This window comes from Anabrus simplex, chromosome 2 (genome assembly GCF_040414725.1).
Source record: "Anabrus simplex isolate iqAnaSimp1 chromosome 2, ASM4041472v1, whole genome shotgun sequence".
NCBI lineage: Eukaryota > Metazoa > Arthropoda > Insecta > Orthoptera > Tettigoniidae > Anabrus > Anabrus simplex.
Window position 1 is genome coordinate 678,565,448 of NC_090266.1, and position 27,230 is coordinate 678,592,677.

The 27,230-nt window shown below is 38.6% G+C and overlaps 1 protein-coding gene across 2 annotated transcripts in view; it reads left to right on the forward strand.

Moving 5' to 3' along the window:
- Positions 1 to 25,896, forward strand: part of sstn (stepping stone) — a 204,872-nt gene extending 178,976 nt beyond the window's left edge. For both annotated transcript variants that reach the window (XM_067141258.2, XM_067141259.2), the window contains 3 exons: positions 4,064 to 4,253; positions 11,672 to 12,736; positions 22,122 to 25,896. In XM_067141258.2, coding sequence (XP_066997359.2) covers positions 4,064 to 4,253; positions 11,672 to 12,736; positions 22,122 to 22,263 — 1,397 coding nt within the window. In that variant the 3' untranslated portion in view covers positions 22,264 to 25,896. The remainder of the gene's footprint in view (positions 1 to 4,063; positions 4,254 to 11,671; positions 12,737 to 22,121) is intronic.
- The last annotated feature ends 1,334 nt before the right edge of the window (positions 25,897 to 27,230 follow it).

Sequence of the window (27,230 nt, forward strand, 5' to 3'; positions counted from 1 at the left end):
TGAATCAAGTATATCGCCCTCGAAGTTCACAATTCACAAACATTGTGATAGGTAAAGAATTATTTTCTCTGTTCCAATGCATTTCTTACAGAAAATATTTCTGTGTGATTTGCACACGCGCACACCCTTTATGTCCTCCTTACATTTATTGTGCACTGCCATTTCCTGCATTTATGGGCAGTTTGAGGTTTACTGTCTTTATCGTCATCACCATCTGTAATTTGGGTCCGTTTATTTCTATTATGCGTCCTTGCCTTGGTAAGTTCCTCCACGAGTTGTAATAGAAACTTTCGGCGCTATATCCTGATATTTGTAATTTGCCTGTACAGCACTCAAGCGTTTTCGTACTAAGTCTGGAATGTAACCAAATGTGTGTAATGGCTAGGACATTTGATACACAACATTAACTCCTTACTTAGTTCTGTTGAAACATGTTACTATGTCTTACTTCTTCTTTCTGTCAGTCCCCATGTGCATATTTTGTTGAAGAGAACTGAGAACAACTATGTTTATTATTGTACTTTCCGTGGTAAATGTTCTGAGTTATGTCTTTCTTCTTTTGTACCCAGAAGTCATATTGCACGAAACGATAACCTCCCTTCTTACCCGATTCATTATACCAAGAAGACTGGTTCCTTGGGATTTTTAGCTTTTCAACTAGCTGCAGCGATGTGAAAAAATTGTTGCACGTGACATTCCTTCCCTGGCGCATGAAAGGTACTGTCAACTTCTCTACAACCTAGTCACCCAAACACACATTTTGTGGGCGCTGTTCGTCCGTTCCTAAATAAGGAAATGCATTCAAACTCTCTTCAATCTCCGATTGAGACAAAGAATCTGATGGAGAGGTTTGAGTGGAACTGTCGCCATTTACTTCGCTGTCGTCCCCCCCCCCCCTCTCTCTCTCTCTCTCTCTCTCCCTCTCTCTCTCTCATCTCCTGAGTCATCTTTGCTTAGTTCCTGGAGAACAGCTATTATATCTTCCTGTTGCAAGTTACTTTTATGCTCCATATTTGAGGAATCGTTCATAAAATAAATGCAACCAAGTGCACAACATTTATTACCAATGGAACATTTACATACTCCATTCCTGACTCACGCTGGTGCAGCGGTAACTCTGGGTACCATGTGATATAGAGTGGGGGAAGATGTAAATCGTGAAGGAAACAAAAATGAAGCAAAATTATGTAAATAGGAAGCACATTTTTAAAAAGTCCAATAGGCATCAGAAATGACCCTTCCTTCCTTCTAGGTTAATTGAACTATGGTGACCAAGCTTTTAGGGCTGGGGCATCCAATTTTTCAACAACAGTAAATAAAGCCTAAGTGGTGAAAGGTCTTATAGTGTGAAAAAATTGAAGCCAAATTGCATCAACAGCAGAGTATTGAATTCATAAAAGGGTCAAAAATGATGCCTCCGTCTTTATAGAGTTAGGCATGAATAGAAATTCACAAGACATTAAATTGTAATTAGTGACGGGTGGCAAATTACTGTTCGTTGTAATTTTCACTTATTGTGATGAGGATTGTGTAAAAGTACATAAAAATGTGTTTAATTTGTTAATTAATGCTAAATTAATACATGGGGCACTTTCGCAGTGTAGCCCTCATTCGTTATAGACACAATATTATTGTTACTTCAGTAATAAAAATTATCAGACAATACTTGAGAGGGAGGAGTGCTGCCTAGCTGAAACAGTAAATTCATGCTCTGTTCACCTGGAAGCATGTCTGTTTGCTTCCCTATCTGGAAGTTGAAAATTTTAAAAGTAGACTTCTACTTCTGAATAGTGGCTCTGGAGTTCACTCAGCCTTCATAAAAATGAATACTAGGTTAACACATGGGGACAAAAGGTGGCTGGGCAGAGAGCTAACTACTCTATTCCACTTGGTGCTGAAGTTACGGATTGTGGAGGTCTTTATTTTCCACTTCTTCAGAGGCGTTCATGGCCCATAGGGGCATGGTTTTGGCTTGATCAGACAATATTTACAATAACTTGGAGCTGATCAGAACATACTCTCTACCTGTAAAATGAAAAATAACAAGCTTTAAAATTACTTTCTTTGCATTATTGGTATTGGAGACTTTTGGATTCTAACATTTTTGTTTTTTGAGATAGTTATGAGTTATGTCTTACGTACATTTAACTGGGCTGCGTGTTTTGACAGAAGAACACCAGCCTTCTGATACCAAGTTGGTAATTTCAGTCCAGTGGTATTAGAAGATGCTTGCCAGCGTCGAGTAAATGTCAGGTCAAGGTGCAGCTTATGATCAAGTAAGAGATGGATTACAATATGGGATAGAAAACCAATAACATTATTATTATTATCATTGTATGTATGTTTAGTCCTCAGCCCGAAAGCTGGTTGGATCCTCAACAGCTCCGCCATCAGCTGTCATAGATGGCTTAGGCATCACTGAAGAGGCGTACTAGGGAAATTAGGAGTGAGGTAGTTTCCCGTTGCTTTCCTCACCGAGCCAGAAGTTGCTATTGCATATCAGTCTGCCAAGCCCACTGAAATGCATGCACCAACCGACCCTATGAACAATATTTTCACACCATTCATAGCAGGGACTGGCTGCAGAAGGAATGGCATTACTAGCATCACTCATACCTCAGTCACTTTCATTTTGTCAAAGCGAAGGATAAAGCTGAGACAGATCAATGAAAGTAACAAGATTGCTCTAGCCCATACCAGAAGACATAGTGCACTGTAAACACTAGGTCCCGCCAGCAAAGGCAAATTATCATTATTATTATTATTATTATTATTATTATTATTATTATTATTATTATTGTTGTTGTTGTTATTATTATTATTATTATTATTATTATTATTATTATTATTATTATTATTATTATTATTATTATTATTATTATTATTGGTTTTAATTACTTATAAGTTAGAAGTAACAGACGTGAAAGTAGCGAGATTGATCGCTGGTTCAAACAGGTGGAACAATGGCAGGAGGGTACTTGGAATGAGGATATAAAGACTAAGTTATTGGCTGAACTCGACGGATGAAACTGTTCGCATAAACCAGTTCCGGTGGTGGGGACATGCGAGACAAATGGAGGCGGACAGGTTACCTAGGGAATAGTGGACTGGGTCATGGAGGGTAAGAGAAGCAGAGGGAGACCAAGGCGGCACTGGTTAGACTGATTTTCATATTATTTAAAGATAAGATGTATGAAACTAAATACTTTTACATTAAAGATAAGATGTATGAAACTAAATACTTTTACACAGAGTGAGTGGCTATGCGGTTTGGATCACATAGCTGTCAGCTTGCATTAGGGAGATAGCGGATTCAAACCCTGCTGTCAGCAGCCCTGAGGATATTCTTCCTTGGTGTCCCATTTTCACAGCAGGGAAATGCTGAGGCTGCACCTTACTTTAAGACCATGTTTTGCTTACTTCATCGTCCTATCCCATCATCGCCATAAGACCAGTCAGTGTGACAAAATAAATAGTAATAATGACCTTTATGGTTTTTGGGATGCCGAGGTGCTGGAGTTTTGTCTTGCAGGAGTTCTTTTGTGTGCCAGTAAATTTACTGACACAAGGCTGGCATATTTGAGCACCTTCAAATACTGCTGGACTGAGCTGGGATTGAACCCACCATCTTGAGCTCAGAAAGCCAGCCCTCTGCGTTGGAGTTGCTTAGCCCATTATTATTATTATTATTATTATTATTATTATTATTATTATTATTATTATTATTATTATTATTATTATTATTATTATTATTATTATTATTATTTTGCATTTAAATTGTTATAAGGTTTGATATTATGATTTTTTCTTGGGGATCCTTACTCTCAATTTTCCTTCTACCTTGTATTTTTGAAGTGGCTATATCAACTTTGTAAATATCTGCTTATTATTCCTTGAAATTTGATTGCTAAGAACTTTAAAATTCCTGAGCTGTACCACCCAAATATTCATTACACTGGGAACCGAGTCAGATAAGGAATTGGAGATTTTCAAAAGAAGGGAATATCAAATGATCAGTAAACTTTCATCATAATATTTTATCACGTTATCTTTTTTTCTGTAGGTCACACTGTACCTGGCTACTGGCTAAGGTATGAAAATGATCCTGAAAGTCCATACTATCCCGCTGCTCCAAAATCCTACCATGCACGAACTTTGGAAGATGTAGTGGACGCAATGCCACGGCAACATAATGCTGGTACCAAATCTGATTCTGCTTTGGTCCAGAACTCGTGGCTTAGGGAGAGAGAAAGGTAAGATACAGAGGTCATTCTGTTCTTTTGGCTTTCAGAGAGTGAGGAAAGTTAATGACAGAAGTTCTGTTCAAAAGGCTACTTTCCTTCAGTTACATCCAACTGTTACTGCATCTATTCTGCCACCTACTAGTATCTGTGCTTTGTTGACATAATATAATATCAAAGAACTTTCGTCATTAACAGATTTTCTTCACATGACTTAACATGTAGTATTTGTGAATGTCTTCTAAAGATTGTACACTATCAAGATTTATCAGTAAGTAACCAAAATTCTAGTGTTACCCGGGATTTGATAGCTGAGTGACATCACTTACTTCTCATCCAGGTGGCCACATTTTGAATTCCAGCCATGCACATGGATTTTGTATATAAAGTCATATCCCTGTGGTTCAAAATCTCATGAAACTGTGCATCTTTTAGCTCTGATAACAAGCTTTCCTCTGAAGTCACTGCTGTAGTAATATGACAACTGTGCTGTTTGAACATCAACATTTGACTTAATAGAAACAGACCGTGTTATCTAGTGAAGTGAGAAAATCTACCATTCTCTAGTGGTAATAGACTTCTTTGTTATATAAAGGAAATATCCCATGTGACATAACATACAGTTGCATCTAATACAGTATAACCTAGTGACCTCGATTTAGCATAAACCTACACTTCATGCAAGATATTTCAAGTCCTGAGAATTATTCCTAAAAAGCAATGTAATTTTATATTTGGTTTAGTATAATTTACATTAAAGTAAAACTCATATTTAGCATAAGGAAATTTTGAAATTCTCAAATATTTATTGCTGTTCATTAAGGCTATGTGATCTTAAGAACCTACAAAAAACACATAATAAGTTTTCTAAGGATGATTGAAGCCAGAACTGGAATTTGCTGGTACTTTATAACTTTGCGCTGCAGGTCAAGCCTCGTAGTAGCTCACGTGGTAAGAGCACAGTGGTATACGTGATAGCGGACAGTGCTCGAGGGATAGGGGGTATCTGGTTTGAAACCCACACAAGTATTTTCTGTTTTTATAACCGCCAGTTGCAGGGTATGTGGCAAGGTTGCATACCTAATAGCTTTCAGAGATTGATTTGTTTATTTGGCCCTAAAAAGGGCTGTTGGTATGGTGACGTAAGGTATGGAGCTGGGGTGAAAGGGGCTAGGAAACATGTGACAGGATTTCAGTTATCCACGTCATTTAATACATCACCTGCTCGAACTGATGACCACCGTGGTCAATACAGAGCTGTGTGCGATGTTGTAAGTACCGTCTGGCACGGTAAAACATCTCTGGCAAAACGGATTGGCATCGGTGGTGAGCTGTCTTAGGTGACCAGGACTGGCTGGCTCCTGTGCATACACCCATTGTTTTACATGGTCCCACAGAAAAAAATCTAGGGACGAAAGATAGGGCAATCTGGTGGGCCAGGGGACAGGTCATCCAGATCATCCTATCCATTTAACAGGATGCGTTGAATGGACGTGGTTCCTGACAACCACCTCTGCATGCGCTGGAGCCCCATCATCTTGAAACCGCATCTTGCAGCGGTCAAGGAGTGGCACATGTTCCAAGAACGGTGGTAGTTCATATTGGAGAAACCGCAAATAGTGTTCTCCCATCAAATGGTCTTCCAAAGAAATGGGAACCGATGAAGCGATCATCCACACCATACGTTCATGCCTCACTGTACCTGAAAAGATGCCTCTCGTACCCAATGGGGACTATCCACACTCCAGTGATGCATATTATGGAGATTAACGGTTCCATGGTTGTGGAACCGCGCTTCGTCCGTAAATAAGATGGTCGCTTGTAAAGCAGGACCAGTGTCCACATGCTGTAGGGTCCATTGACTGAACGCCACCGGGCTTCAAAATCATTGACGTATTTTATGTGGTGTTGCTCTGGCTGTGAAGCCTGCTGTTAGGCCAAACCATGTTACAGTATATGTTCCACCGGCAGTTCGAATGCACTATGAGACAAGTAGCGTACGCAGTGGCCTCCACGGTATGTACTAGCCATGCGTCTTGATAGGTGTGCTATTTACAAACTGATGAGCCCAACTTAGCACACTGGGGAGAAATGCTGGCAGCCAGGTATGAGTTTGCTGGAAAATTTATAATGTCCAGTAACGGACCAACAATATTGGTATTATAAATTTTCTCGTTGTGGACAAATATTCCAGGTTTCCTTAGGGAATCAACATCTATATCAAGCAAAATTACAACAAATCACTTGTGAAATTTTCCGTTGCTTCACTGTCTTTTAAAACAAGTATCACATTCATAAACTTTTCTATAAAATGAATAATCAACAATGTCACCATTGTATTAAACCTGTACTTTGTCATGGAAATGATTTCTTATACACTTAAACATATGTGCCACATCTGAAAATGCCCACAGTCTTCTGTTAGAGTCAGCTGGATTGGAAATTGAACACTTTAGATTCTTTATGTTGCTGGATATTTCTAATAATTTCCATAACTTTTTATTCGACTGGCTACCATCTGACATGAAACCAATGATTCCTACACCCTTTTGCTCTAATTGTATGATGACCTGAATGAGAATTTTTGCAATATCACCAGGGGTGGCATTCCATCTGGGGTATATTGCTATGGGTTGCATCCAGTTGTACAGAAAGGGAACAAACATGAAAGCTAGAGCATGATTTGCCAGCTGATTCTTGCTTTCCTATGAAATAAATGTTCCTAAATCAACAAAACCATTCACTTTTAACGAATCTCAGTTAAAGCGAATTTCTTCTCTCAGCTTTACCTCATCAAATATCAGCATCCCTTGGTGTTCATGCTCCTCCTTCTTACTAAAAAATGGAGCTATGGCAACCTTAGCATGATCATTTATGCCATACGAGCATTTAAGACCAGGCCGATGAACTTTGATGTTAGGCCTCTTTAAACAAGCATCAAGCAAGCATCATTTAAGACCCTTCACCAATTTTCTCAAATGATCATCAGATGGCAAAGGCAGCAAGTCATTATTCAAGCAGTGCCAATTACAGTTGGAGATTTTATTTTAAAAAGAAGAGAATCCAAGAGAAATTCATCACTATATCTCATTCCTGTCTTATATTTCACTTGACATTTCTTTAACATTGTATTGAGTATAATTTTCTGCTTCTTTTCTGAGAGATGAGAATTGTTTTGATCGTGTGAAACTGCTCTTTGAGTTTATATCTGAAATGGTTGTTTTTTTAAGCAAGTGTAGTTTAGCTTTAGCGACTTTTAGTTTATTCTGTGTTCTAATAAAATTACGTTTCTGATTTTTCGATCTCCTCTTTAACAAAGCAGTTATTTTCCTAGCTTTTGCAGCATCAGGACTATCTTCAACTGCTAAGCATATGGGTTGATCACTGACATTTATGTTCTGATTAGGACTTTTAATAGTGACGTCTATTCGCGTGGATTGCTTCTCCACAGGAAAGTTACGTTTTTTAACTGTCATAGAGAGATAGTTGGGCGGATTAGGAAATATAGGCCATCGCTTCTAGTTATAATTTCCACCGCTGTCTTGTGGTATCTCTACTCCTTCACCATTAACCGTAAATGAGTCTACTTTCATTAAGAAGTTATTGCAAAAATGAATATCACACACTAAACAGTTATGAATCAGTTTTCTATCTTTTCTTCAGACAGCCTTCTCCCATTTCAGGAAAAAACTAATCTCCTTAGAGGGTCTAAAAAATGCCTGCCTGAAGACAATCTGTCATATCGAGATCTGCAGGCGGGTACGAAACATGTTGCATCAATACTTCCCGCACTGAAACACGCTGTCTTCAAGCACAGTAGCAATGTAAACTACTGTTTATAATACATAACACAACTTGCATTATTCGCTAATGAATACGCCAGTAATCAAAATTGCCTAAACCTCATACCAGTGATAATGGAGAGCAGTATAAATTCCATTAACTTGACACAAATGTAACGCTCGCTAATGACAAGTCTCATCTGCTGCCGACGAACAACGCTTGTGCTGCCATTGGTGGAAGGACCACCACTTTCTTCAGTCTGCTTACGGCTGAAAGGAGAAGAGCGCACACTTTTTCTTCTATACACTATGCTAGTGGTAAAGATGGCAAAAAAAAAGGCTGAGAAGATGATATGGTTAAAACGGAAGGCGATATAGACATTTCTGATAGTGAAATAGATGAATTTGGAGAATGTACTGGTGTGTTTGAAGATATGTCTTCTTCTTTTTCTACCGCTTTTCCCACACCTGTGGGGTCGTGGGTGCGAACTGCGCTGCACATGTGGATTTGACCCTGTTTTACAGCTGGATGCCATTCCTGACGCCAGCCCTGTATGCAGGGATGTAATCACTATTGCGTGTTCTTGCAATGGTTGGTAATATAGTGTGTTGTCTGAATATGAAGAGGAAAGTGTTGGGACAAACACAAACACCCTGTCCCCCGGGCCAGAAGAATTAATCAGAGTCGATTAAAATCCCCGACCTGGCTGGGACTCGAACCCGGGACCCTCTGAACCAAAGTCCTCAGTGGTGACAATTCAGCCAATGAGTCGGACTGTGGTTGAAGGTATGTATCGCAAATAATTTGGAGTAGGCCTAAATTGTAATGTTTTGAGTATAACTTTTCAGAATTTAGGCCTAGAATTTGTAATGAAAATATTGACAAGGGACAGAATTTGCCACTGCAAGAAACAATACGATAGCTTGTGAATAGTGTGGTGATCCCAATGGGGGAATTATTTTATCTGATAGGAATTCATAATCAGTGTATTGTAGAGTCATACAGAGAGAGCTGCACAACCTCTTCAGATACGGCTGTAGTTTCATGTTGCTTGCAATCATACTGCAATATCAACATAGTTAAGCCATGTTGGGTAATACTGCAAGGCCCTTTCAATCAGTCATCCTGACTGCCATCCTTGCTACCCGTGAAAGACTGGTAATGTTTTTTGATTAAACATTTGTTATTTTGGTCTTTTGGTCTTTTGACCAATAACCATCCAATAGGGTTCTACCTATGTTTTGGCTATCTGCTTCATTGGGACATGCAATGCCTACCCACCACAATAAGATCACAAAGGTGACTCTGATCTATAGTAAACTAGCTGTTGAAACTGTTGGGTTAGTAATCCCATCTAGCAGAAATAGGTGGCACCTGAAGAAAGAGAGCGCATGACCTTTAACAATAGTCAGTGTGTTATTTTTTATTAGTTTTATAGGCTTAGGACATTGTAGCCTACCACAGCTAATTTTCTTCTGGTTCGGTAATATTAGGGGATCCGAGGACAAGGGAGTCTATTCCACCTCCCTTGATGACCTCCTTTCCTCGTATAATTTTTCTTCACGTTTTCCTTCTCATTTTGATGTTTATCTTAGTTACCAGTATGGGCTGATAATCATGCCGTTTTTACCTCATAAAAACAAGCACAACAACAACAACAACCATCTTTGCCATTAACTGGTTACCATGACAATTGAACAGTGTTTCAACGTCAGCAATGTTCGACCTTGATGGACTTGGCACTCTCAATTTGTGAATACCTTTAAGCATAGTCATGTGCGGTAAATATGTATGAGGCAAAAATGATCAGAAATTGTATTCTGTAACTGTTGTTATGTACAGGTTTTAGATGGATATGGAACAAATATTTCCAGAGATATTTTGAAGTTTGTGAATAATGTAATGTTTGTGAAACACTCTCTGGCTATCCCTGAGCTTCAAAATGCAGAGTTTCGAGAAATTCTGCCAAGCCATTTTCCTGCGATGTGCAGATGGATAAATAGGTAGATAGGTAAGTACATAGATAGACGGAAATTGAAGTGAACTTGCTTTTGACTTTTGTGTACCTGATCTGCAGTAAAAATGAAGCACGAGGTAAATGTTTTGAAGTGTACATACAAAATTGTAATTTTATTTATATAGATTGTAATTGGAGGTTTTCTTTACTTTTCTTATATATATAATGTCATTGCTACTTTGTGAACTCGTTCTACCAACTACCGGTACTGTTCTCCATTGATTTTAGACTCGGAGGTAGAATTTCATTCTCTGTGGTTTCTGTTTCAAAATGTTTTTTTTTCTGTATATGATTAAACTTGTTTTCCTTCATCTTCTCCTTCTTCTGCTTATCCTGTCCAAGCAGGGTTGATGTTTCTGGCAAGACATTTCCGTTTGCCTCTGTCCCAAACATCATTTCTATTAACTGTTTCTCCCTCTGATCTTCATGTGTACCGGGCTGAGTAGCTCAGGTGGTAGAGCGCTGGCATTCTGAGTGCAACTTGGCAGGTTCGAACCTAGCTCAGTCTGCTGGTATTTGAAGGTGCTCAAATATGTCAGCCTCATGTCAATAGATTCACTGACACGTTAAAGAACTCCTGTGGGATGAAATTCTAGCACCTCGATGTCTTTGAAAACCATAAAATTAGTGGGACCTAAAATCAATAACACTGTTATTTATTCTTCATGTATGCAGTCTGTCCATCTTCTGCTCGGTCTTCCTGTCACTTATAACTTCCATCCCCTAGTCAAGCACTCTCTTTGCCACATTGATGTCATTCCTGCACATTCCATGACCATACCACAGTAGTCATCCCTTTTGGACTTCGTTCATTATTTCCGTCACCTAAACACTTTGCCAAGGCACAGGTTCGTACTCATTATTCGGTCACTTCTTCTATTTACACTAACCAGACAGGTTATCACATCTTTGGACATAATAATTCTCTCCCAGCATGTTTGCTCCACTGTGCAGCAACTTGAAACTACACCCAAGCTATCTGGCTTTATTGCCCTTCCATCAAGTTTCTGAACACACAATTCAAAATACCAGTTCTCATTCAGACTTGCTTCTCTAACCGAGCCTGCCCTTGACCTGGTAGCCTTCACACATTTCTTACAAGGGGCAGGCGGGAGGGACTCTTCCAAGTCATCTTTGGCTAATGCTCTTGCTGTTTCTGAGGTTGAACTTGAAGAACTAGCCATAGATGTTTGATTTTGGGAGGTGTGTTGCAACCAGGTGTCCTTCCCGACACCAACCCTTTATATTTTTCTAGGTTGGAGAACAGCTGAAAATAAAATCCCCAGCCTCCCAAACACCAGTCTGTTAACCAATGCAGCTTTCTGTTGAGGTTAGTTACCCAGTCTTCCATTGGGTTGCTCAGCTTAGGAGGGGACACCAAGAGTAGGTTAGGTTTTGGAGTTGGAATGGAGAGGCTGTGAGAATTATCTTCTTCTGAATTTTAGTATTGCTTATGCTGTTAGTCTGCATCTGTGCATCACACTCCTGTTTGTCCAGGTTCCCTGGTATTATGAAGCCCTCCACTCCCATCCAGGTTGATTCCCAGGGTCCTCTGTATATGATTAATAATACCACTTTATAATGACAGATGTTTTCTATAGATTGAATTGATTATGCTTTTTAATTCTAGATTTGGAAGTCTTGGACGTCGAAAGACTCATCCAACCTCTCAGAGTAACAGCAATCCATGCTCAGAAGACTGGGAAGTGGAGGAGCAAGGCTTGAGTCCTCCATACGGCTATCTTCCTGTTTCACATACCGAAGTGAGGGATAATGTATCAGGTCTTGGTGGTGGAGGAGCTATCTTACCAAGTCAGACATATCCTGAACATAGTCTTGGTATGGATAACCGAAGACTGGTTCGCACACAGTCATTAGGCAGTGTTGATACCGTACAATCTTGTGTTGCAAATAACAATGAGATGAGAACTGTCAAGAATAGTTTACAAATGCATGCACAAGCTAGTGATACTCTAAGTAGGAAACAGAAAGAGAAAGAGTGGTATGAAACTTCACTAGATGGTGTACCTTCCTCACCATCACTTTCAGTACAACACTCATATCCCCCTCCTCAAAGGTCTAATGGACTCCCAGTTAGTGAAATGAAAGGCATGTGTTCAAACGATGCTCCATCTTTACATCAGCATAATGAGCTAGTTCCTGATGTTTTGCCCAGTGACCAGACTAGTGATGCTTCAAGTAACATATCAAGAAGTAGTAGTAATGTATCGGCAGATCATCATTCTCACCAGTTGCACTTGAAAACTAAAGTTCAGGAAGTAGTTGGTAATGAGAACTTTGACACTGTTGTTCCATTTGAATCGCCCAAAAATATTATGGTAGTACAAGCAGGGAAATGGCAGCCATACCGTGAAGTAACAAAGCCTTTCGAAATGGCAGATTTCTATAAGTACAGCACTAAATTTAGGAAGAATGCGGGTAGTGGTAACTCCAGGAATGAACAGGTAAATCAACATTCTGGAGAAATAAAGACTCATGCTTCCGATGGAGTATCAACTCCTCAAATTTCTACAGCCTCAAGTGTTCCATACCATCCTTCGTCACATAGCAGTGCTAGTTTGTATTCACAGCCTCGGTCAAGTCCCAGCAATGGATCTCCTACTCCCCAGCAGAAGGGAATCTACCAGCCTCTTCAGCCAATGACATGTCAACCGCTAGATCCATCAGATATAAGGTGAGTGTTCTAGTTCTACCCTACTTAATTTACAAAGATGATGGCATTTATATGCATACAGTAGCTGGGGCATTTATTATTATTATTATTATTATTATTATTATTATTATTATTATTATTATTATTATTATTATTATTATTATTACGGAGATTATCCGTGGAGCAGAAAGAGGTAAAAGAAGGTGCGGGCTTGAATGGGTCTAACTACATCAAGAATTGAATTAAAACTTTAACAAAGGTTATATTTCTTTAGAATTTCAAAAAATAACAAATAACAATATGACAGGTACAATTAGCAATCTTGCAAGACGACTTGGAAAAATCCAAGATTCAGAACTTTAACAATTTTGGGCTTCAAGCCCCTAGTTTTACAATTCCTGAGTTCCTAGCTCAAGTTTACTATTCAAAATGAGAACTAAGTTAGTCAAGGGGAGAAATCCCCTAATTCAAGAGCATTTTCTCCCTAAATTACAATGTCAAGCCTTCCAGAGGCACCCTTCACTATTACAAAACTTTGAAAAAGAGCTAACCGGATCTCAGTTTTTTCCAGCCTACTCAAGGCAACATTGCATGAAAATTTGACAATCTCTGGCCTCTCAAGGCACTATTTACAAATTGAAATGTTATTACACAGAGGTATCTCGTACCCAACCTACAGGGCCTTTGCAAAAAAAGAACAGGATAAATAAACGGCCCGAACACAAACTGAATGGAGGCGAACGCTGCCCTCCAGATAATGAAATTTAAAAAAATCCTACAGGGCTCTTGGCCGATGAAACTGGGGCTAGTCCCAAACTACTGAGGTGGCTTGGATTGAAATAACTTTAATTCATTACAAGGAAGAAAGGTTGCGAAAACGGAGTCACCTCAAACCAAGATGAAGGGGAGCTCGAGAGGGTAACTCACTCTCTATTCCTGATTTACAGTTAAAGATTTTATGAAATTTTTTACATTAGCCGAAAGAAGATTTACATTTTAGAAAAGTTTGTTACATAATTAAAGATTCGGACCTTCCCCTCGGATTAATTGGCGGATACAGCAAGAAAGATAGAATTTATGTGGCCATTATCTTTAGATGTTCTGCTGGCCGAAGAAAGAGGTGCCCCCGTCTCCTGCCTTAACACACACACTTAGAAAGACTGTGATAAAATGACAAGGAAACATGAAAAGCCGCAGTTTATATACCCTCAGGGAAGGTTCGAGAGGATTCTGGGCAAATCCGTGCACACCCTCTCAATTTTATTGGTTAAACTCAAAAGTTACACTCAAAATCAAACAAGAAGCCTGTGATAGGTTGAAAATTAATTACAGAAATTTTTCATTGGCCAGATCAAAACTGTCAGAATGAGATAGAAGTGTTACAAACCTAGAGTTACAAAAATACATATGAAAGTTGAGAAAACCTGCAAACACACAATTTCTTTAAATAACAACTTCCTTTACTTTGCACCAGAGTGCATGATCATAGTTGTTGGTAGTGTCATCTGTGGAAAAAATGTCCAAACTTCTTGATGTATAGCAAAACAAAACCAGGAGAAATTCAATCGGTTTAGGAAACTTCACAATAACTCAATTACTTAATATTTTAGTAGTGACATCTTTTGATTCAAGTTCCAACTTGATGTGTTATCAGTTTCACTTTTTAATCGATAGAGGAGTTTATTAAGGCGCTGATTTTGAATGAGCGGAGTAGAGGTGTACCTCCCAGTACAATTATTATTATTATTATTATTATTATTATTATTATTATTATTATTATTATTATTATTATTATTATTATTATTATTATATCTTTAAATCATTAGAAATTGTGACTAAATATCGTCGTCTTGTCTCCTTCTATTTCTCTTACCCTCCATAACAGAGTCCATTATTCTCCTTGATAACCTATCTTCCTCCATTCACCTCACTGGACCCCAACCACCGGTCAGTTTATATGTACAGCTTCATCCATAGAGTTCATTCCTAACTTGGCTTTTATCTCCTCATTTTGAGTATCCTCCTGCCATTGTTACCACCTGTTTGTACCAGCGATCATCCACGCGTCTTTCATATCTGTGACTTCTAACTTTTTTGAATAAGATATCCTGAGCCCACTTAGCTTTCACTTCCATAAAACAAAATAATTTCTGTATTTATTTATCTGCGCTTTCTCAAAATGAAGGTGAAGAGTGATGTCATGTAAGAGAAGAAGTGGTCCAAAGTAGTACCTGAAGTAGCAGAGTCCGGAGTTCAAGACCCGATGGCGGAAGTGAGTGCCTTGCTCGAGAGAACAATGGCCGCAGAGACCTGATTAGAGCCCACCGGCAGTGATAGCAACTTCAGCATCGTGAGTGTGGAAACCCCACGTTATGACGGAACTTCCCGGGGAACATGCCAGACCAAATACGAGACCGTCTGCGTGGACAATGGATCGACTTCAGAAAAGTGAGCACAAAGCCCGATCGCCCGAGTACGTGGACAGAAGACGCCAAGTACTTTGCAACCTCCAGCCAGGTTTGACCTACAAGGAGGTTTTGGGAGTACTCTATGGGCACTGTGCTGGCCACCAACTGAGTCCAGTTGCAGGAGAGGACTCAGCGCATCAATGGAACACTGCAGGTATTCAATGCTGAGATTGAGCGACCAGGCAACGTGACTGTGGACATGCCATCCCAAGATGACACAAAGTGCGAGGTGGCTGACACCAGCAGTAAGTTATGCGACGCCGAGATCCATCCAGGGAGAATGCTGGGCGGGAAGCAGAATCTCGAGAGGGTTCTGACAATATCTCCGGAGATGGAGGCAGCGATGGCAATGGCACAGCTGGAGGGACCCGCATTAGAAAGGAGCACCAGTGGAGCCCAAACAGACAATCTACGAACAAGTGTGCCACCTGACCAGGACATTCATCTTGGTTCTAAGCTGCATGCTGGTATGAACGTTGAGTTTGGCACCTCAGAAGAAGAAGAAGAAGAAGAAGAAGAAGAACTTCAGTGGTGCGAAGTCTGAGACCTGCGAGCCAGTCACTTGCATCACACTGGTGTACTGCGAAGGCCCTGGATGTAGACGGAGGGTGTGAATGAGGGGTAAGCCAGCGGAGCTTCGACCTCTGTGCGAGGACCTGTGAATTGCCACCTAGAACGAGAACATTGCTGACTGGACCCAGCGCGATTCCCCATGGGAAGGTGATGGCCACCCGATCAAATCGTCTGGTGCCTTATCATGGAGCAACTCTAGACTAGTCGCACTAAGGAGGGGGCAGTGTGTTATGTTTGCTATTTTTTGGAACAAGACTGGAGGCAGAGTGGCCCATTATGGCCCCGTTACCATGCTCGAGCTTCGCTACTCGCTGCACAGCCAACCTGATGGAGAGGGCCGCATGCAGTGGTCAGACCCTGCTGCAATTACCGTCATTGGCTGCTACGTCGTTGGAGGCCTCAGGGGTGCAGAAATGACGAGAGCCATTCTTAACTAGGGGCTGTTACGGGCTTTTGAGTGCCCGATGTATCTCAAAGGGCCACCCTTGTGTATATAAGTCGGGCAGTCTGCAAGGAGGGTTCAGTTTGAGCTCAGCCATTGAACAATGGAGTGCGAAAAGTGCTACAGGCACGGGTTCAGTTCAAGTTAGTTCAGGTTCAGTTGCTGGCAGTGGGTTGAGAGTTCAGTTGGTGTTGTAGTTAATAGTTCTTGTTGAGTTACAGCCTGAGCTGAGTGTACCAGTATGTTGGAGTGTCTGCCTGTAGAACGGAGGTCTTCTTCTCTATGCCTGTCATTGTGTTTTAGGTCTTTTGGGCCAGGCGCTGTGTAGCTAATTTGTGTGCGGAGTGGAAGAGAACATTGGATATCAGCATGGGGCTGTGAACAGTGTTTTACTGGAGTGTGTGGACAGTGAATACCATCCTGGTTTGTGGGACTGATGTATGCAGACTGAATGACAGCAGCAATGAACTAACCGTGTGACTGAGTGAGTCTGTAGTGCTAGTGAATGGAGACTGTGTGATTTAGTGTGAATGAACAGTGAGAATAAGAGAGTGTGAACTGTGAAATTGTGTGTCAAGTACTGTTAATGCAAATTGTGATCTTGTGTATGTGCACGCGCGCTCGCGCGCGTGTGTGTAATTAGGTAATAAATTTTAGATGTCTAATGCTACCAGTTTCTGTGTTTATTTATCAACTCACCAACACTAGAATATTTATAGATTGAGAATCGGCATATGATAATGCCCTCAAAGAACAAGTCTGGCAAGTCTGGTACAGTTGTGCCAAGGCTTGAAATGGATGAAATGAAAAAGTGTGAAATTTAAACTTATCAAAGACAGGGAAGTGTACTTTCATTGTAAGTGTTTACATTTTTTCTGGATCTTCTCTCTTAAAGCAGCAAAAGCAGAAGTAGAGTAATTTGGAGATAGGATGGGAGAAACTGAAAGCTTGATGGAGTAAATGAATAGACTGAAGATTAAGGATCAAAATGAAAAAAGCAAGATAGTGGATTTGACCAGAGGAGTGAGAGGGAGGTAGTGAAAGTAAGGGTGCAGTATAAATTAGAGGCAAAGATACTGAAGTTGTGGAAAACCTCAGGTACTTAGAAAGTGAATTTGTGGAGAATTCAAAACTGGACATGGAAATTAGCAGAAGAGTACAACTTGCAAATGTTTACCATCAAACTAAGGATTCTGCAGGATGCGTGAAATATTTGAGGACACATTTGAGGCATTATGAAAAACAAATGTATGTGACAAATAATGAAATTTATTGATTTAAAACGTGGTACACCGATGTAGTAATAGTAGCAGTATAGCGTCGCTGCCGGGACAAAACCTCCTATGAGAAATATTTTAGCTTAGAACTTTGGCCGGTAAGGTTCTGTCATCTGAGGTGCAATATTGTGTGAATATTGTCAAGGCATTCTTGCTCTTCATAATGTATGTTCTGCGGGTCAGTATATCTCCAAAAATATTATCACATAGGAGGTTTTGTCCCGGCAAGGACGATAGGTTCCTTAAACAGCCTTGAGGTGCAAGAACAATTTCAGTGCAGGATCAGATGTTTTAACATACATGCCACATGGTCCTTAAATCATTATTGATGCTGGACATTACTCGGGAATGGTGGCTTTTAGGGAATCAGTCGTATTATAAGAATATGTATTAGTTTCACATTCAACAATATTCCACACATCGTAATCTAGGGGATTTAGGTGGCTTGATATTTGGTGTGATGTGGCCGTGCAGTTTGTCCGCCATCCTGTTTTGTCCTTGCCTGGCAGACCTGCAGCTTTAATCATGTCAGTTGTAACTTCATCAGCTCGTGCTGACTTACCACTTCTCATCGTATGGAGAGCTTGCTCTACTTCTGTCCCTGTAATTGGGAAATCTTCCTCTATTGTTTTCTGTCCTACATCCTCAACTGAGATCTCATTAGGGCCATTTAGGAGCTTGTCAAAATACTGTCCCATTGTATCCGTGATATCTTTCATATTGCGAACTATATTCCCATCTGCTTTCTCCAGAGCCGTAATTACTTCTTTATCTGATCTTTTACGTTTTACTATTCCATATATCATTTTCATATTCCCATTATATTAAGCAAAGAGCTCTTGTTAATCACTTTGACAATCTTCATACCCTGCCCGATAGATGAAGAATTTATGATTAAATTCCTCCATATGTTGTCCCATGGCAGAAATGTTGCCTCTATGGTGAAATGGTAGGATATCTAGTGAACCAACGTTTTTCTCTTATCACATTTGAAGTTATTCGTTCTGTTGCTATTTCCTGCAAACGGTTTTTCTTGTAAATTTAATACACGACCACATTCTGCACGTTTGGACTAATTTGTCCGATTGTTGTTGCATAAAACACTCTGTAATCCCACTGTTATTTAGTCTCCCATGGCAACACGCAGTGAGATGACAGGGATATGTGCGCAGTGTTCGCATTAACTTACAATGTTTGCCACCTGCAGCGCAGTGGTGCATTTCTCCCATCATTGGCATGGATGGAGCCTGTAGGGCTCGCCCACATCGAGTCCCAAAATGGCGGCTCCATAAGTAACAATTGTGTGCTGACCTATGTAAATAGACCTTGATTTGGTATAGCTCCTTCATACAAACAGTAATTAAATAAGTACTTCAGATATGGTACTATATCCAAACTCATTGCCTTTACTATATCCTCAAAAATCGTATCATTTCCAGCTGCTTTTCTAGTTTCCAACTTTTGTATCTTATTGTAAATATTTTTTTTGCTATCATAGGTAAATTTTAATATTTCATTAGTGAATATGTAATGGCTGGAAATTAAATCTTAATGCAGGCAGCAAAAAAATCAACAGAAGCTGTAATACAGCCACTTACACCTACACCATGCATTCATACACTATTCAGATTCCAGTGTCATTGGACAGGAAACTTGGCGAGAGGTGTAATGAATGAATGAATGTATGTATGTATGTATTTTGAGAAACCAAGAAAATTTGGAAAATGTGTTTTACAAAATCTCTATGTACATACGCCACCAAATGTGGCTGAATGCAGTTCCAGTGGTAAAAGGTCTACTTGGTATGTGATTTCAGAGATAAGGTAAGTTTTGAATGTTTTCTCCCTTGTTCATGGTTGGAACAAACAAACATGACTTTCCCAGCAAAAGCCTTCACTGATACCAATATAAATTTGCAAATAAAATTTGTTCTCAAGATGTCTGGAGGAATGCATTCTCTCTTACATACAGGTTACAGTGGAAGAGAGTGTGACAACAATGTATTTTGCATGTGTACGGTGTGTGAACTCAATTTATTCAGAACTGTGTTCACGGATTACAAGAGAATGATTGTGGTTATCACTACTCTCTTTCAGACAATATTTTGTTCAGAAATTAACATAAATATTTCCAAATATGGAGCATGACTTGATAAAATCTGACGATAATTTTTAAGAACAAAACATGTCATTCTTTGTTTAAAAGTGTGTGTTTTTATTCCCTGTATAATATTGTGTTTTTTACAGGTATGTTATAGTGCAATATTTATATTGAACTTATGTGTTTGACAGACTGAAAAGCTTTTAAGTTGCATTGAGCAATATTTTCACAATGGACAGAGTTGAGCTTGATAATTTACTATTTTGAGTTTTATGTTCACTAACTTTTTGTTATCAGTAAGATAGTTTGCAATTACTATTGTCCAATGTCCAATCCTAAAAACCTCCCCCATATTTATCACTTACCATCTTCCTCCTTCAATGGATGTAAGAAGGAAATGCTTATCTTTCTGGGTCAATTTCCGTTTTTACTATTTCCGTGTCACAGATGTGGGATTTTCCTAAAGAGTATAAATTTTGTTAATACGTTTGCTCCTAATCCTTTTAGACCCTTGCATTACCAAGGAGCTGAAATCATAATTACATAAAATGTTTTGTAATTACTAAATATTGACATCTAAGTTACATTTTTAACATCAGACGGTTCAAATGCAAGAACTCTCATAAAGTGTCAGCTGCAAGTGCTTATAGCATGCTCTGGCACTTAAAAGCATCACCAGCAGTGAATGTGTTAATAACTCTTGTACAATATTTTCTATGTTGTGTCAGTTTCACATGCCCCTGTTGTTATCCTTTCAGCCAACTGGATGGCTACCGGGAGTGTTCATCAAGCTGCTGTTGTAAATTTTGTCACTGTCCTTCGTTTGCTATATTTGCTCATGGTTTTGTGTATGTCCTGAGTGGGTTAACTCACACTCCTTCCTTTTCGCTCATTTCAACTTGATTGTCGCATTATCAACACCAAAGTATCTACAGACTGGTACATTAAATTCACCATGTCACTTGATTGCATAGAAGCCAATGAATCTTAATCTTATGATGGGAATTGGCTATGTTGTATTGGTTATTGTAAGCTTGCATTCAGGAGATGGTAGGTTTGAATTCAACCAGTGGCAGCCTTCAAAATTGTTTTCTATTTCTACCCCATTTTTGCACAAAGTAAATTCTGGGACTGTACTTTCTGTACTTTTATTAAGGCCATGGTTACTTCCATCACAGTCCTAGCATGCTTCTTTCTCAGCATTGTTGAAAAATGTTGTATTAGTGCAGCATTAAGCTATTTTTAAAAAGAAAATATAATGATTGGAAATTGTGACTCACTTGCTGTTTCTCATCATCATCCTCATCATCTTAAACCATCTCCAGTTTCCTGGGTGTGGTATATGAGCCTCCTCCATCTCATCCTGTCCTTGTACCATTCCTCCTCCACCAACTTGTCCCAATCATAACCTCTCAGCAGCACATCGTTCTTAACAAAATCTATCCATTACCTTTGTGGCCTTCCCACGGGTCGTTTTCCTTCTACTTTTCTGTCAAATTCCTTCCTTGCAGGTCTGTTAACTGGCATCCTCTTAGTGACCAAACCACTTCAGTCTTGATATCTGAATCTTATTGAGGAGAGAATCATCTATTCCTACTTCTTCTCTAATTTTCTCATTCCTAATCTTGTCTTTCCTGGTTTTCTGGATCATAGTGCATAGGAATTTCATTTCAGCTGCCTGGAGTTTGAAATTATCTCTATTGGTCAGTGTTGTGGTTTCGAGACTGTATGTAAGAATTGGTGTATAATAGGACTTGTACAGTGTCATTTTTGTTTTCATAGGTATTTGCTCATCACACAGCAGGTGTCTTACCTGGTGGTAAAATTGTGTTGCCTTATTGATTCGATTGTTCACCTCATGTTTTGCTAGGTCGTCATTTGATAGAACGCTACCCAGGTATTTGAAAACTGGAACACTGTCCAGTTGGGCTTCATTTAACATGACTATTGGTTCTGCTCCTTCCCCATACACTTTCATCACCACCGTCTTGGTCTTACTGGTGTTTAAACCATATTTCTTAAAGTCCTTGTTCCCGCTTTGCACTCTCTCTCCCAATTCCTCTTCTGAGTCACTCCAGATTGCAACATCATCTGCAAATGTGAAGGCTTTGATATCTCCATGTTCTTTCCTTTTAATAGATTTCATTACTACATCCATCACAATAATAAATAGAAGTGGTGACAGTGAGCTGCTCTGCTGCACTCCTTTCTTTGTTTCAAACCAGTCCAACAAACCATGTCCTACTTGAATACAACTTCTATTCCCACTATACAACATTTTCACTTTGTCTATGAGGCTGTCTCTCACTTGAAGTTCTTTCATGCATTGCCAAATTCTTTCCCTTGGTACACTGTTTCTCTCCCTACAAAAAATGTTGGCTTCTTGTGAGGTGTTTGCTAGATGGTACAGTTATGTGTCATTGTAACCATTAAGCTTCAGTACAGGTTTACATACTTTCTCCATCAAATATACTATGTATTAATTTGTAGAATTTAATTACAAACTTGAAAGTCATTAGCTGATGACAATGTGTACATTGTTTCAGGAGTCGAGTGGTATCACCAAACATGTCGGTTGATGGGAGGTTGGTGCTTGGAAATGGTGAATCACTTGCCGATTCTTTCTCTACTGAAATGTTGGCTTGGTATCAGGACCAAAATATCCCTCGATCTGCTACTCTTGTATGAGTAAAATATCTCGTCATCCTGGGCCATATTTCTTCATTTTTATATATACAGATTGGTCATAAATGACTTGGAAGAAAGGTTAGTTGTTGGAAGGGAATATTGCAGGAAATAAACTTAATATAAGGACTAGGTAGCTCTGAGTTACTGTTCCTGTAATATGATACGATTCAGTGATGTATTGTAATTGAATCAGGATGCATGTGCTTAAGCGCTGACATTGAGATTGCTTCAATGCAACAATCTTTAAGTGCCCTTGTCAATTGAAGTTTTAAATTTGGTAAAAGACTATTATATCTAGTGTTGATCGTGTCAATTTTGATGTATGTTTTACATCCTGACATGTTTGCTCAGTCGGTTTTGACCCTGTATTTTGTAAGAATGGATAGGTGATCACAAACATATCACCACTTCTTTGCTCAAAAAAATTGAAGAGTTTAGTTTTAACTTATGTGATAAATTATATTGTTTATTATAATAAATTATTTATTTTTCATATTTACTAGGTGGCCCGCCCCTCCCCGTCAGGAAGGGGAATGAAAAATTGTTGATGATGATGTACATAATATCAAGATACGAATGTCATCATCTTTCGATTCTACCCATGTTTTGATTAACTTATTTCAAAAAACAGTTATTATGGCTCAACTACAATAGTTAGGCATATAGCCTGGTGGACTTTTTTGAGGGTAATGATGAGTACGGTACAATAAACATGAGTACATTTTTTATGTATCATCAGTCATTTTCACATCGCACGCCAAATAATGACTTTTATAGGCAAATTATTTCAATTTTCGTAGGGATCTCTAGTTGTTTTGAAAATAAAATTCTGCCCATGTTACTCACTGGTAATGTAACTTTGTTTAGGTGAAAGAATTTTTAAAATTGGTTCAGTAGTTTTCAGATTTATCCATTGCAAACAAATATACAAACACAAATTTACAATATTAGTATAGACTAGTGATATATGAGGTACATTGCTGAAATATTTGTGTAAAAATATTACAACATTGTGACAGATTTTTTCTTCTTCTCCGGCAATTAGGAACAAATTTCTTCTTCATAATTTGTTCTGAACTGTGCAATCAAATGGCTCAAGGATTGTTTGGGAAATTATATATATGTATAAAATATTAATTTGCCATTAGGGTCTGCAGGGATCAATTTGAACATTTGTACTATCTTCTAATATTTTGAACAACTAGCAATTCTTTTAAAAATGTATTTCCTCTCACATATCAATGTATGATTATGCCTGTACAAGTACAGAAAATGTATCTAGAGTGTGTACATTTATGTAATGATTCTATACATACACTAATTCAGCATTACCTACATACTATCAATTGCCTACTTTTAGTGTTTATTTTTATGGTCAGCCAAAATGCAAATGCAAAACTTCCTTTGTATATTTTCCTCTTTTTAAATATTTCTTTATTCTAGTTATTGGTTATCTCTGCTGACTAGTGAGTTCTTGTATAAAAACTTGCCACATCTCCTGCATTGCTGAATGTATTTTGTCAGTGTATTGGATTTGGGTTTGGTGCAAAGATATATATTTCAAGACTTAAATGATAATTGGTTGAATTTTGTACAAGGATGGATATGAACAAGCAGGCAAAATGAGTTGCATCATTGAGAAGAAAGTTATTGAATTTTGTACAAGGATGGATATGAGCAAGACTGCATAGATATATATATTGTATATTTTAAGACTTACGGTACATGATAAATGGTTGAATTTTGTACAAGGATAGATATGGACAAGTAGGTGAAATGAGTTGCATCACTGAGAAGAAAGTTGTTGAATTTTGTACAAGGATGGATATGAGCAAGACTGCAAAGATAATATATATTGTATATTTTAAGACATACATGATAAATGGTTGAATTTTGTTCAATAATGGATGTGAACAAGCCAAGGTGAGAAATGAGTTGCATCATTCAGAAGAAAGTTGTTGAATTCTGTACAAGGTTGGATATGAGCAAACTTAGATGAAGTAAGTTGCATCATTCAGAAGAACGTAGTCCTTCCAGTTAAAGGTGATACAAGGTATGAAGTTATACTGAGATAAAACTAACAGTCTGTTATTTGTACTTTATGAAATTCTGTAAATCGGAAGCAAAGTGCCCCAAGTCCATTTTCAGCAAGTTTGGTTTGTTCATCTTGTTGTAATAAGTGTTTTGCACTTTGTTTATAGCTGTGTTGTACTATGTCCAAAGAAGTATGGAACAAGATATGCCGTAAAGAAGGTTAATATTGTCCTAGATCCCAATTCCATTCATGGTGCTCTGTCCTTTCACTGACTCCTGCAAAATTTTTGCTTTGCTTCCATTGTACAGAATTATATCAAGATAAAAATTCAGCCTGTAATAGATAGATAGTCTAGATAGTAACATATCAAGTTTTGTATCATTTTGAAGTATATAAATTAATAATTGCCTTGTGATATAACCTATCACAATCATTTGTATTTTAATTAAATAGCATTTACGAAGTTCTGGATCGCATTGTCCCAAAGGCTAGTTCCTTGATATAATGTAGTCATTGAATGATGTGTCGGAAGAGATTAGTTTAAAAAAATTGTTTATTCTTTTTCCGCTACATCACTTAATCTGGGAGTCCTTGTATTGAGTGCAAGAATTCACCCTTTTTTTTTCTGATTAACAGATTCCTGTCTCTACAAGTAAAGGAAACTAATGAACACATAATGCCATACTTGAGATTTGCTGTCTATCTTTATCCAAAGGAAGTAAGAATTTTTTTTTTCTGAAGTCTGGACATTTGTAAATCTCTTGTATCACTTTTCTCATAAGTACGTACCCATAGTCTTACCAGGATTCCTATGTAAGGATTTTTGTAAAATTACATTTCAGTAAAGCCTGTTGATGTTTCTTGATGGACGCAGCATTTTTGCATCTGTCATTTGGCACAAGCCAGAGCAAAATGCAGCTTCCACCGAAGTCGTAGTCTCATTATTTATAGGTATGACAGCAAGGTAACTGCTGAGGTATTGGTGGTGCTAGGTAATGACATTCAGAGCAAAACTAGTGTGTCCGGATGTTACAAAAAGTGCTATTTTTAGGGCTGGTTATGCCGTAGTAGCTCTTTCTTGCCCACGCACTTCGTCAGTATGCCTAGGACATCTCATTACAGCATCACAGTCAGTTTTTACGGTTTCCCTATGACCGTCTAACCTTTGGTGGTGCTTTCTGAGGATCCATTCAGCCTCCGGGCTAAAGACAACAGACATAGAATTACAGAATGTTCAAGAAATTTGTACAGTAAAGGAATTTTGAGGCTAGCTCTGGTCAGCTTTGAATTTACTTATCCTTGATATTTAAAATGTAACTTTCACTTTTAATTGGAACTTGAATCTACCCAGTTGTTGTTCAGACCCTCATTCATTTATGTAAACGAAACTAGGAAGTAGCCTCAAGAATATCACATTTCATATCTTATTGATTGTGCATGACTCTAGTTACAGGGTGGATTTGTACTCTAATATCAAGTTTTGTATCATTTTGAAGTATATAAATTAATAATTGCCTTGTGATATAACCTATCACAATCATTTGTATTTTAATTAAATAGCATTTACGAAGTTCTGGATCGCATTGTCCCAAAGACTCTGTGGCCAGTCTTTCACAGCATCTCAGAGCCTGATTTGATCATTTGGATGGTCTTATGCTAAAGAGAACCAAGTGATATGATTTCACAAAAAAACTTTGGCACATTCTTAAACCGTACTTACACTTACTTACAGTATGAACCCATTGCTTAGCTGTAGTTGTGGCAGGAGGGTTTTTTACCTTTTACATACAACAGAGCTTTTAGAAGCATTTTACTAATAATAAGAAAGGAATGTTTGATGTTTATTATTTTATGATTAATGTATTAATGGTCTTGAACTTTACCATTTCGTATTCGTAACTTATTATGTAATACGGTAACGTAAATTGAAGAAACTTTCTGAGTACCATAGAAGTCCGTTTTAACAAGAATTCATAATGGCTATTAATTTGCTCACTGTAGTGGATTGTCGTTATATCAGATTTTCCATAAAAGTCAGAAAATATACGAAACAGCAATCTGTTTGTTCAAAACCTCCGTTTTGTGGATGATTTCCATGCAGTGGTTTACTTGTTAGTTGCGGTATTTTTTAATTCTAATACTATGTGAATGCATGTGTTCAGTTTCATTCTTTAAAAAATTGTAATAGCATCACTCCAGGGACTTCTGTTGCAAACGTTTCAAATTTTTTACTTGAAACAGTGTCACCTAAACTCACTTTACCGTTCATGTATTATGAAATTTTTTTTTTTTTTTTTTTTTTTTTGCAAGCTGCTTTACGTCGCATCGACACAGATAGGTCTTATGGTGACGATGGGATGGGAAAGAGCTAGGAGTTGGAAGGAAGCGTCCGTGGCCTTAATTAAGGTACAGCGCCAGCATTTGCCTGGTATGAAAATGGGAAACCACGGAAAACCATCTTCAGGGCTGCCGACGGTGGGGGTCGAACCCACTATCTCCCGAATACTGGATACTGGCTGCACTTTAGCGACTGCGGCTATCGAGCTCGGTGAAAAGTCCCCTGTAGAGTAATGATAACTTTTCACTGTAACATTTTGTGGGAACATATTTTCTGAAATTCAAACCAGGCATGAGAGTATATAACCTAACCTTTGAAATCATTGATGCACACTGTCATATCCTGAGAAGTATGACATTCTTATTTAATTTCAGTATCTAATTTTAAAACTAAGCAATTTTTTACTTCAACATTTATTTTTTAAGAAGTTAGGGCCGCTTCACACTAGGTGACAGGAATCGGCTACAAAGTAGCTCTGGTGAATTCCGTGTTGCTGTGCGGTAGCCAGCTGCACTACTTAGCCGCCTTCTCTGGCTTAGTACCAGTTTTCATCATGAGTTCTCAGGCAGGAGTGTATCTTGCTGCTCTAATTAT